Source organism: Heliangelus exortis, chromosome 8, assembly GCF_036169615.1.
Source record: "Heliangelus exortis chromosome 8, bHelExo1.hap1, whole genome shotgun sequence".
Lineage (NCBI taxonomy): Eukaryota > Metazoa > Chordata > Aves > Apodiformes > Trochilidae > Heliangelus > Heliangelus exortis.
In genome coordinates this window covers 6,565,849-6,579,349 of record NC_092429.1, presented here as the reverse complement: position 1 = coordinate 6,579,349, position 13,501 = coordinate 6,565,849, and the positions used below count along the sequence as shown (strand labels likewise).

Here is a 13,501-nt window from a genome sequence, read left to right as displayed (position 1 = left end):
TGTTTGAGGAACAGTATTCTCCAAAGCACATGGTTTCTACTTTTCTACACGTGCCTAGAGATGTAAAAGGTTTGTTTAAACACAATTTTCATTCTAAGGAAGAATCTGTAGAAGACTTTTTAGAAATTTAAAAATCTGCTATTAATACGATTTTGTAGACTCTGGGTTTTTTTGTTTGTTTTCCTTATTTTTTTATTTTTATTTTTAAAAATTTTTAAGAAGGTTTTATATCTCAGATTAAATTTGTCAATTTGTTTGACCAGAACTGCAGCTGAGTTGTGCTACTTACTGGGAGAAATGACAGGGCTCCATGGTATTATATTTTTAAAAGGAGTGCTTGCAGAAAGAAGGTTAGAGGTTTCCAAATGAAGCTCACTTCATGGACCTCCTGGTAGCAGCCCCATCTAATACCTGGCTGTAATTCAGAGCCAGGTGGTGTGATTTTGTGAGCGAGATGGTATGTTTTATATATACATTTTATATATATATGGCAAGAAATTATTTTTCTTAAATTGATGCCCACATTGAAAGTATACTTTGAATTGCAGCTGTCATGACTATAACCCACATGAATTAAAAAAGCTGTCAGAAAAGGTAAAATGTCTCACCTCACGTTCTTCCTCCTGTTCTTTCCGAATCTGTTCCAAGCGAAACTGCTCTGCCATTTCTCTCTCTTGTGCTTCCCTCTAATAAAAAAACCCAAAAAAACCATAGTCACACAGGTATCACCTCACTTTCCACAGCTGTGTTCAGTGATGTGCAGTAGCTATATAAAAGCAAAGAAACTTCTCAAGTTTTCCACAGAAATTACCGTAAGACATAGGGTATTTGTTCAGTTATCTTTTCCTATCATTCCTTTCCCAACTTCTGTTATTAGGTGGGACCAGGAGTGCTTTAGCAAAATATGTAGTCAACACCTTGTGACTGTATCTACTACCACTTTATAACCCCTGAGGGAAACTGTGGCTCCTACAGCAACTGTCTCATCTTAGAAGCAGAACTGAAGCTGGGCAGTTCTCTACACTGGTGAGATTTCACCAACAGTGGAGACATCCCCATCCCAACATTCATGTGGTCCCTTCACCTGAGACATCCCCATCCCAACATTCATGTGGTCCCTTCACCTGAGACATCCCCATCCCAACATTCATGTGGTCCCTTCACCTGAGACATCCCCATCCCAACATTCATGTGGTCCCTTCACCTGAGACATCCCCATCCCAACATTCATGTGGTCCCTTCACCCAAGACATCCCCATCCCAACACTGATGTGGTCCCTTCCCCCTGCACACACCTTTGCTCTGTCAGCCTCCAGTGAGATGCGGTACGCCTCATCCTGCTCTCTTTTCACATTTTCTCTGGCTTCACGTTCATCCTAAAGAAAAGAAAACAAACAAAAAAAATATCAGCAAACAGTGCACCAATATGATACCCACCTTTATGTCCACCAGCATTTTTTAACCCCAGTGATTTCAAAATACTTGACTGCCTTACTCATTGAACTGCCAGCGGGAGAAATGATTTCTGAAAGGCCTCAAGAGCAACCTTGGCTTTAAAAATTATGATTTACCTAAAGCTCTTGTTTTAGCTGCCATGCAACAGACTGGTGTGCCCAGGTCCTGAGGCAAGGACTCTTTGCTCTGACAGCTTTAGCACCATCCCCAGCCAGGCAGGGGTCATGGGAGAGGTACATATGGGCTGATGCTCACAGCGATCTCACTCCTGCAGCCCAAACTTTGGAAAGTCTTGTAATAGGACAGACTGAGGTTTAAAATATGAAGCTGGATTTTAATTTAGTCTCTGCTCAAAGTGACAGCAGTTAGTGGCTTGTCCTGCAAGAGAAGACCTGCTCTCAAGTCCTTCTTTGGTAAAAACACCCTTAGTAGGATCCATTCACGGTCATGACTATTAAACATCATCCCAAAGCCTCAGTTCATGTTGTTCTGAATATTATACAAAGATGGGAAATAGTAAAAATTCTGCTCTGATGTGCCTCAAATACACAGGTGCAGGCAGACAAGGAATCTGAGCTTAGCATGCCAACTTGAAGCCAGCAAACCTAGCAAAGGATCTTATTAACATCCACAGTGTAAAAAAAAAAAAAAAAAAAGGGTTTTACTAAAAATACACAAATGACAAAGCCATACAGTGGGGGATCAAGAAGTGGATATCCCTGAAAGCTGGAATAACTGCACTGGGGTGATGTCTGATAAAGCAAAGAGTACAATCAATAGCTTCATATTCTGCCTCTGGAGCCTGAGGCAGTGGCTGCTCCCCTGCGTTTACTCCTCTTACATCTCATAATCCTCCCAGAGCCCTGCAGAGGCTGCACTGGTCCCTACAAAAATCAATAAGCTTTAGCAGTGAGACCACTGGTGGGCTCAGCACAGTCACCTGCAGTCACCAGTAAGGCAGCACTTGCACTGTTCCCCATTTTTCATAGAAATTCAAGTCTACTACCTACTGCCTTTTGAACATCTATGTTAATTTTTAAATTCATTTGCAAGGTTTAATCCACATAAAGGCAACATTGTGCAAAGTGATCAGCTTTCTCCCCAGAAGTTCACTACTTGGCAGAAACTCAATTCTGAAGAGGAGGAGAGCACATCAGCTGTTACTATCATGTCCTGCAAACATGCCAAGATGTTCCTCAAACAAAACTCTGAAGTCTTAGTGGTTAAAAAGCTCTAAAGTGACCACCAGAGGAAAGGACAAATTGCAGGAAAAGGTACACAACCTCCAGCTAGAAAGTAACAAGATCTTTCTAGAGGAAACTCTTCTTCCTTATGGAAATAGGACCCAAGATTATTCTACAATCAGTGTGTCATAAATTTCATTCACACAGAAGACAGACAAACCATTGCCTGGTTCAGCCAAGTTAAGGCATGAGTAGAATAAATTGTTGCAGAAGAGAAAAAGAACAATCACTGAATAACCCATTCCCCTCTTGGCTTCCCTGGACCTTGACAAGCTTCATGTGTTATGCTCAAAGAATACCTTCAAAAATTAACTCAAACCTGATAGCAGAAACTACTCTACATTAATAATCCATTTCTCAAAAGAGGGAGTGTTGAAATAATTAAGAAATTATCCAAAACTGAGGAAAGCTTCTTGAATTCACAGGGGTTTTCTCAACTGTTCTCATAGATGGAATGTAACAATAGAGGGGAAGGTTTTGTACTACCTATTCCATGACTTTCCATAAGCACACCATAAATTTATCTTAGAAGGAGAAACAAAATTATCTTCTCAAACCAACTTGTTAAAGGAAGACTTCAGGCAACCTGCCAGAGGAGAAGCATTTAAAAAAAAACACACTAGGAATGACCTGTCAGAGACCCTATTTAGATTTGAGGTTTTCTAACTTCATTTATCATACAATAACTTCACACAATAACTGAATTTTAAAGGCCATGCAAGTTCAGTGATGCCTGGGAGAAAACAGAAAGATCAGATGCAACAACTGCAACTCCAGGATCTTTACTTTATTAAAGATTGCTAGCAATGTAGTTTCTCTAGTTTACAAAAAAAAAAAAACACCAACCCAAACCCAACAATGAAAAAAAAAACCCTAAACCAAAATCAACCCTAAATAAGTAAAAATTAAAACACTTCTTAAAATTGTTTAAAAATTCACTCCAAGTAAGATTTATAAGAAACTGAGTGCTGGCTTTTGTTTTACATTTTATAAACTATCTAGAAAACTCCAGGAAGTTACTAGAAGTTACTTCTGATGAGCACAGGTTTCATTCACCTCCAAAGAGCTGTTTTGTAGAAATTTTAAAATTGGTTTTATTTACATAAGCTTGATGTAAAAAACCACTGATGCTATAGATTCTACAAGAATCTAAACATTAATTCCAGGCAGTAAAAAAAAATAAAAAGCCTTTCCTCCCTATTCATCACAATTATCATCATCCTAAAAGTGGATTATGAAAAAGATGTCAGGAATGTGAAGAATTACCACGCATGACTGCCTGGTCTTCATAGAAATATGTGAGTCACATCTTAAAGTAAATGACCATGAAACTGAGCTTTACACTGCATTGAAACAATCCTGTCCTTACTGAAACAGACCTTAAAATCAAACCTGGAGTCCATATTTCTTTAGTTAAGAAGCAGATGTAATCCTATGAAATGCCTCTTAGTGTCTAGTTCTGGGTTTTCTTAACACCGCTCACACTCTACAGGAACCTCCTCCTCTACAGAGGGAAAATAATAATATTGTTCAGTTCAGAGCTGGACAAATTTTCAACACTGGATACTGCAGTTCTCCTTTTTGTAATGCAGTTTATTTTAGTCATCTCTTCTTCCAGAGAAACCACACAAAGTACAAGGATGACTCAAGTTTACCAAATGCTACAGAAGAAAATCCATAATGGTGATAGAAAAAGCTGAAGAAAAGGTTTTAACAGAGAATCTTTCACTGCACTAAGAAAGAACACAAGAAGCCTCTAGGAAGACTGGATGATCTCTACAGGTCCCTTCCAAGTCTTATGATTCTGTGAAAAAAATAACAGTCATACTGCAAATAATTCATTTTTTAAATGTTGTTAAATATTTTCCATGAACAAAAGCTGAGGTAGCTGAACAGCTCTGCTGTTAAACCCTACAGAAATTGCAGCACTGACTGGAAATCAATAACCATGTCTCCACAATGCAACAAAGGTAAAATTGCCATCTTCCTTTTCCAAGAAACCAAGGTGTGAACAGACAACTGTTTATCCCAGGTCACTCCAAAAGCCTTCATCAGAAACGGGGCTCACACTCAGCATGTCTGAATTCCACTGCAGCAACCAAGGCTGCTGGGAATGGGAATCATCCACATCCCAGAGGTTTTGGGAATGAGGGGACAATTTTTTTTTGTTCCTTACAGAGGAAAAGTCACAGATCTCTGCTTTCCCATTTTGCCAGTGCAATAGTAGGGATAACAGTCATTCAGTGGAAGCTTGGTACTGCTTTTTGCCACAGAAAATATTATTCAGTTATGAATTTTCTTTGCTAGATACTTTACACTTTACAAGATAGTTCTAATGGACCAGATAAAGCCTTCTGTTGAGTAACATCCGGAACTACATGACTAAAAAAAACACTTACAGAGAAGGTTAAGAAGAAATTTAAGATAACTATCTCAAATAATTATTCCCTTGACATTACCCCTGAGGCACGTCACAGCTGGAATTTTCAGATGCAGAACAGTGGAAATGGGGGTTTCCTGATTATATTTAGGACAGCAGTAGCCCCTTTTCCTGGAGATCACACAGGAAAAAAGATACATAATACATTTGGCTATTTGGATGAGTTATTTTGCTGGAAAAGTCAGCACTGGCCCTCCTGGGCTATTTTTTAAAATTTTATATTGTTGTTGTTTCCAAAGGTAGGATTTAATGCTTTAACCCCAGGAATCAGCTTTTCACCTGATTTGTCTCAGGGAGATGTGTTTTACTTTATTCCTCATTTCCCTTTGGGATTGTTTTTTCTGTGAACTAAAAACCAGACAAGACAGAACTTGAGAAGATAGATCACCACGAGCAGGAGACATTTCTCAGGCATCAATAAGTAAATGGCTGTTACAAGAAAGACAAAAAAAGAAAAAAAAGAAAAAAAAGGAAAAAGAGTATATTAATAAATGTTGAATGCTTATCTGAAAGACAGTTCATTTCACTGAACCACTCCTGAAATTAAAAACTGCAAGTGCTTAAGGCTATTCATGGGAGCGTTAAAGAGAAACACCCTTTTGTCCAAACAACCCAGCACAAGAAAGACATTAATTTGACTCACTAAGATGACAGACTTGCACACTGTATAACTTAACATGATGGGGAATATGTAGAAGAAAAAAGTGTACACAGAAAGGGGTGAGCACAGGAGAGAGAAAGATGAAGCAAACTGAAATTTCTATGGTGGCAAAAGCTCAGGTGGGGAGGCAGGAAGGGGCAGGGTGAGAGGGCAGAACTACCACAGGGTCTTGCCTGTCTATACTGTAGGCTGTGAAATAACTGGAAATTCCCTCAATTGACAAGAAAGAAAAGCAACCCCAGACCTTCAAGATGCAGTCCTGCAGTGGCTTTCCATGGGAAAGGGTGTAGAGCAGGTAAAGGAGCTGCTTGTTTAGAGAAACCCAGTGAATACCCAGTGACTGCAGCCACTAACATGTACAGCTGAAAAGCCACCTAAGGATATTTTCATTTTCTCTTTTCTTTCCTTGGTCAGGAGCTTGCATTTTGTCCAAGTTCAAAACAGTATGTTAAAAAAAAAAATAAAATACCTGTATTAAAATTAATAAAATGTCAGTACCTGCTGGTTTGTCAATGCACAATGGGAAACCCATCGCTTGGGCTGCTATCATATTACAAATACTGAATTGGAAAATTTAATCAAATAAATTTTGATTACTGTAGTTTAATTAGTTATAACTAGTAATAATTAGTAAACGTGCTAATTAGATTTTTTTTGGAGGGGTTAAATCACCATCTCTGCTAGATGGCTGTCATCACCATAATGCTTTTGTGCTTTGGAATTTAGTGAATTTCATGTATTTATTCTCATAACCTCCTGTTGTGCAAATACTATATAGCATGATACACATGACAGTGTTAGATGGAACCCAGATTATCAAAGGTATTCAGATGCTTAATTTCTACAGATTTTAATGTGAGCTTCATTGCCCAAAGAGAAACTGCAAAGGGCTCCTGCCCTGCTGATGGAAGCACTTATGGCATCCTCTGACTGGAGAACAGAACTGCAGGGAAGGAGTGGGCAAAAGCCACTGATCTGAAGGAGGAAAAGACAAAGAGACCACAAGATTATGAGCAAATGCACTTGGACCAATGCTCTTTAGCTCCCTTTGTGGCTGAGAGATATGTCTTTGGAAGAAAAAGGTGTTGGAATCCCAAACTGTTAAATTATGATATTTAAAAAGGAAATGCCTTACATTTGACAGCAGCAAGGCAGAAGAGGAGGCTTCTTGTTGCAAAGAAATAATACTTGGCCAGTAAAGCATCATCTAAAATAAGCAGTGCTGGGGTGCTGGGATGGACAGGCAAGCACACTTGTACAAAGAGCTGTGGCAGGGAAAAGAGGATGAATCTATGCTGCTGCTTTGGAATTTTTGTTTTCTTTTATGTATTTTTGAAATCCCCATCCAGATATTGGTCAGGAGGACCTGCATTTTCCTCACACTGCAGCAGTCTCCAGGAAGAAGAGATGTCACCCCAGATCAGAGAGCAAAGATGGTGGCCCTGCAGTCTGCATTTTCTACACCTTACCTTTGTTCCCAGCCTCTTTCCAACAGTTTTTCCAGTTTAAAAATTCTTAATTCTTTCTCTTCTACACCAAAGAAAACAGTGTGCCAGCAGACATAGTTTAAAGTGAACTGAAGGTTTCAATTTGCTCTCGTAAGAATAAGAAGGGTTTTGAAGCAACTGTGGGAATTACAATTCCTCCTTGAAGTCACACTGGAGAGCAGGAGTGCTAGTGTTGCATAAGGACAAAAATAAACACAACCAGAGACCTACTGTTACTTAAATGTGGACAAGTTGGACCAGCTGTGTAACAGTCAATGCTTCTACAGTAATAAATGTTGACAGCAAAAATAAAAAGAATGCATTACTGAGACATCATCAAATAAGCCCTGTCATTACATGGAAACTCCACCCTGTATAAGCTTGTCAAAAAGTGTTACTGTAATCCTTTGAGAAGCCTCCTCCTCGGGCAATGGAGAAAAAATGTTCAGCCTGGTCCCAGAACAGGTGTGTTGTGCTGTAATGCCAGGATTTAATCACGTATCTCTTCACATTAATCTCACAAAGGAAATAACTTGGATCTCTCTGGGCCCATCACGCCACACTGAGATGATTATTTAACTGCCCAGTTAAAGTAAGGAAGCCAACAGGGGGTTTGAAAACGGACGTTCCAGGGCGTGCAATATTTTACAATTATTATTTGTTTTCTTAAGTCCTGCATCAAGCACTGACACCGAAGAGGAACTGATACTGCAGGCTTTTCAAAGTCAGTCTCTGAAAAATCTCAGCTCACACCTTGATCAACAGTGCTAGAGGCTGCTTGTCCCTGCTCTGACATACTCCTTTCATTCACAGAAGAAACTCCTTAGCAGAGTTTATTTCCCCTTTGGAACGCCCCCCAGACCCACTGCCTGAACAGTCTCAACACTTGTGGTGTGGGCCAGAGGAGCAAACATGGTTAGAAAAGGAAAATACACCCAGATGCATGAAATCTTTAGTGTAGCCCCAAAGTAATTCTTCATGCTCAGCCCCCAGGCCTGGCTGTGCTGGTGGGACTGCATCTTGGCCAACTGGCCTTGCTGCTCTTGATGCCACTGAACCCACCATTTCATTATCCACTGGCCACTTCTCACCAGAAGCACCACATGAGCACAACATCATTATGCTGCTGGCCAGATTTCATTGCCACTCGTTATTATGGAAATTTAAGTGGCAAAAGTTAGGAAAATAGGATGACAGCTGGACCACAGATCTCCAGTGGCATGTCAAGAGTATGGCCCTAAAGAGGCAAGAGGTTTCCAAATGTCATTTGGTCAAACCAGGTGACAGGAAGCAAGCAACAGGCTCAGTGGTTCAGGACTGATCCTAAAGCATTGGAGGGGCAGGGAAAAGAAGCTAATGGCAGATTGATCTCTCTTTAAGAAAGCTTAAGACAGAAAATAGGTGCCTAAATTCTATACCACCATACCTGAAGATGAATATGGTGGATTACTGTGAGCATGCATAGGCACTTCAAGGTTTTCAAGGTATTTCTTTGGAGAGCATGTAAGAAAAAGCTTAATGGAACACTATACAAATCTAAAAATTTGACTCCAATTGCTGGTTAAATGATATTTTAGCACTTGACATTATAAAAATACGGCCTAAATTTGCCTGATCAATATTCTATGAGGCTACACTAATAAATGCTCCTAACCCAGACACAAAAGCACAGGATTTAGCTAACCACACTGTGACCACCAGCTAATGTAGTCTCTCACTTCACACAAGTGCATCTCTGAGCATCCTGCCTTCCCCATCAGCCAATGACCAGTGACATGGAACTGACTGTGCCACCTGAACAGCTATGGCCAGTGTCACAGCATCCACCTGTACCATTAGCTGGCAGAGCCAACACTCATCCTGCACCCAAATAACCATCAGAGGGCACTCCAAAACATGCTGTGCTAAACAGAATTAGGCAAGAACTGTGCTGGAAGCTTTCGTGTGCATGCAAGTTAAAAAATCCAAAGTGGAGAAGTTCAGCTGCATAAACTGACTCATGAAGGATTTCCTGCTGATATTTCCAAGGGTTTCCAGCTCTATTTCTCACTCACACTTCTGTTTACAGTAAAGTTACCCAGATGACTTCCTTTTCCAAAACACAAAAGAATTTTCTGCTTATCTTCTTGTGGCTTTCTGATGACTTATTGTTGCTATTAAGAAAAGAGTAACAGAAACCGGACTCTGTATCCTGTTTGCTAGTGTAATATTTGGGGAAAAAAAAAACATTGTCCCAACTGCAGTAAGATCTTAAAAAAGAAAAGGTGTTGATGTTTGTGCACTTGAAGTTGTCAAGTACAAGCCTTACAAGAAAGCTACATGTTATGTAGCAAACCACAAAAAGGTAATATTTGTTTTTCAGGCTAAAGTCCTCTATTGAGTACAGACTGCTTGTCAAATACTCCCTTCTCTGGAATAGTAATTTCATAAAGCCAGGTTATTTTTTTGCTTTTCAACTTCCTGCTTCAAAGGCAAAAGTGTCCCAGATCACCTCTTCTGGGTGCTTGTAAGCAGGGGAGGCAAGCTATAGGTAAATATCCCAGTTGTGTATAGAACCCACAGGTTCTGGAAACCTGCCCCAAAATTTTATGAAATTTTCCATTAGTTTTCTGAATGTCAAAGTGTGTTAGTTTCTTCCAGGTGAGGAAGAAATGTACTGGTGTTCTCAGGGACAAAAGGAAATACTGAGAAAAGATCACAGAAGACTTGGACAAAGGTAGATTTTAGGGGAACATATAAAAATTAATTTTCTGTTCTCCCTACATAGGTAGAGCACTTGGAGTAAGAAGGCAGGAGACATCCATATCACCACCAAGGGGACATGTGTGACTGGATTGTCACTGTCCTGGCCATCCAGTGAAGGACTGGCAGAAGCTCAGGATGCAGAAGACAGTTCTTGCTTCTGCACAGTTGCAAACCCCTTGGTATTTCCATCTTCAGACAGGTCTGTCACTATCTCACCTGCTTCCACATTTTTCTCTCCTAAATACTCATGTCCCCTGCTCTGGTCTCCCATTTCTCCCTCTGTTCCAATCCTGTCACTCCTACTTTTAGTTCCTGCTCCTGTCCCTTATATAATTGCTCTTATCTCTCTGCTTTTTTATGTTTTTCTCTCTGCTTTCTACCTTTCTATCAGATTTTACAGTTTTCAGTTCTGAACCTTTCTTGGAACTCATCTGTGATGTGAATTTTACCTTCTTGTTAAAGCATTAAAAAAAACCCCAAACATACCTAACATACCCCTGTTAAGATGCAATAATGATTTCAATTATATTGTGCCTTGGATTTTTCCTGTAATCCTTGTATTAAAATTTGTGTTCAGTATTAAAAAAATTAAAGTCAATTTCTTTACCAATGAATTACAGGTAGCATAAATAAAGAAGAAAAAATGAACTAGAGATATTGTGAGGATAACATGCCTTCAGATTATTATAACCATAATCAGTAAATCTGGTACTAATGAGATACAAGATTTAAATGGGAAAAATGTGTTTAGTGAATCATTGTCAATCAAAGTCTATCCAACAGGATAAAAATAAACCTGAATGGCAACATACCTATTATTATAAATTCCTAAGCACTTCATTACTTCAAAATGTCACTCAATTTACAGAGCAACAGATAAACATCTTTCAACTGCTCACCTCACTGTGTCTTCTTCTGTGTAATTGAAACATTGGTTTTGTCTTGTCACTACTTACTGATTCTGCCTTGTTCTGAATAGTGATTCAGTACTGGCATAATTCTGGTTAAGGTTGCTTTTGTGTAAGATACATCCTTCTATTTTTGTTTTCTACCTATGGCTTAGGTCACTGGGAAAAAACATGATTGTCATTTCCTCATATGAAGACCTTAAGCTCTAGAATACCACTGTAAATGTACACAGTTACTCACCAGTAATATTAAGAAAAAGGAAACAAACTGAACATAACAAGACCAATAGGGAGGAGGTTTTTTGAGAGATCAAATAAATACACAAAGGAGACTTCACCATGTTGAGTTCTGATGAGTGAAGAGACCCTAAAACACACCACACCAAACGTCCTTGGCTAAAGAAACATCTTTTCTTTAATTTTGCATCACCAGTGGTTTGTGAAAGCCAGTGGGTATCTATCTGCAGTAGCTTTCAAAGCTCACCTCATCCTTTATGTCCTCCTGCTGCTGGGCACTGAAGATCTCCATTGCAGCCATCAGCCTCATCATTAGCTCATCCACTGTTGTGTTACCTAGCAACACAGACAGATGAACTTCATATCATTAAAGTTATTAAACAAAAAAGAAGCCATTATAGAATTAATCCATAAGAAATAGCTAGACTTCAGAAAAAAAAAAAAAAGGAAAAAAATGCAAGTATCTCAGCAGAATGCTCTTAGTTTTCTTTTTTATTGCAAATTCAAAGTTGTTTTTACAAACGAATGCTGATCACAGGCTAAAATTTTAGGTGGATTTTAGGTGGTTCAACTCTGAACAATGATTTTTGTGCTTGCCTGGAATAACTCTAGTTTTTTTCTTTTAATGACTGATGTTAAAGGAAAGTAATACATCTGATTTTAAAGCTTTGGAATTCTGAAGTATTACCACAGATTCAAGCAATTGCTCAGACAGGTAACAAAAGGTGTGATGTTGGTGGCAGCATTCAAGGGGATTGGTTTAAAAACACACAAAAAACCCCCAGATTACAGTGATCAAATGGATGTGTGTGCACAAGTTTTTATTCAGGCATAATTGGTAGGAAAGTCACAAATATTACTATAATATATTCTCCTCAGTGTATTTACTACTCCTGTAAAGCCTGTAAAGCTAATAATAGTGGAAAAGTAAGTAAATCATCTGTACAGATCAAGAAATAGAGCACATGCCTTGGAAAACAGATTCCTCCTCATGGTTTTCTACCAGGATGTCTCCAGTCTTCAGTAAGACTGAAAGTTAAGTTTAATTTCTCACCAAGATGCATTCAGTCTTTGTTTTCTCTTCTTAAACTGAAGATTACCCACGAGAGCCACTTGTCATAGCAGTTAAAAGCTCTTGGACCATGAGAAATGGGCTAAGACTAAACTCTTAACATCTGCCAATCTAAACAGTCATTGGACATTCCCAGAACAATACCAACAAGGGCTAGGTTTATATATTGGTGATGCTGGTCAAAATTTTAAAAGGAATAAACTAAGGAGAAGCCACAGCACCACTAAAGAAAACAGAACTATCCCCATAGTTTCCAAACCCAAGGCAAAAAAATAAAAATCTAAAGCAAACTTAGACAGTCTGCATTTCAATAAATGCCAGTGGGACTTAAGTTTCTATATTGTTGTATCTCTTCTGTAAACATGCCTTCTCACCCAGCCCTGAAAAGCCCTCATTGTTCCTATTTCTAGCATTTGCTACCTTAGCAGAAAATGTTATCCCACATGCTACAACAAGCAGGACTTCAGAGACTGCCATTCAGTTGAGGGCACATTCTTAAAAGACACCAGAGTCCCAATTCATGGGAAAATAACAAGCACAGCAGGTCTGGGTTTTGTTGAAAGATTAATTTGAGTAAGGCTGTAACAGATGATCAGTTTAGTTTAGCTTAGCTCAAAAGATTTTGTGTGGAAACCTCAAAAATCATTAAAACAATGTAGGCAATTAAATAATTCGGGTTTCTTTTGTAATATAAAATGCATTCTGGGTGACTTTGGGATAAAACAGTTAAGTAATTCAAGCCAGTAAGCAACACAGCAGGATAACACAGGTGCTTAAAGTTATATACATGCTGAACTATACTGCAGAGTTATAAAAATAAGAGAATCTATTTATAAGGTTATTTGTATGAAATAAGTTTCCTAAGTGACAGAAGTACCATGAATTAGTGTGAAAAATTAGTGTGCTGTACCTTGCACTAAGGAGACAAAAATCCACACAAAATTTAGAGTTTTGGCTATAGCAAGAAGTACTGCACATTCCTCAAGAAAATTATTAATCCCACATGCATAAAGAAACAGTAAAAAAAAGGCAGTATTTCCTGTGGCTGAATTTCCTCAGGAAAATAAGGAGATTAGAATAAAGGTGGCTAGATATAAACAATAAATAAATGAGGACACAGTGTCATGGAGGCAAACTTGTGGAGAAAGCAGAAGAAATCAGAGACAGACATTTTCTGATGTATTTTAATTTGAAGAGTCAGTCAAAGGGCATTGCTCCACATAGAAGTCATCTTGCTGCTAGTAAACTCAGA

The 13,501-nt window shown here is 38.8% G+C and overlaps 1 protein-coding gene across 2 annotated transcripts in view; it reads right to left on the bottom strand.

Moving 5' to 3' along the window:
* The window catches only part of FAF1 (Fas associated factor 1), a 159,060-nt gene that overhangs the window by 19,570 nt on the left and 125,989 nt on the right, over nt 1–13,501 (bottom strand). For both annotated transcript variants that reach the window (XM_071750172.1, XM_071750173.1), the window contains 3 exons: nt 11,425–11,513; nt 1,296–1,376; nt 609–686 (listed from right to left, as the gene is read on the bottom strand). In XM_071750172.1, the coding sequence (XP_071606273.1) occupies nt 609–686; nt 1,296–1,376; nt 11,425–11,513 (248 nt within the window). The remainder of the gene's footprint in view (nt 1–608; nt 687–1,295; nt 1,377–11,424; nt 11,514–13,501) is intronic.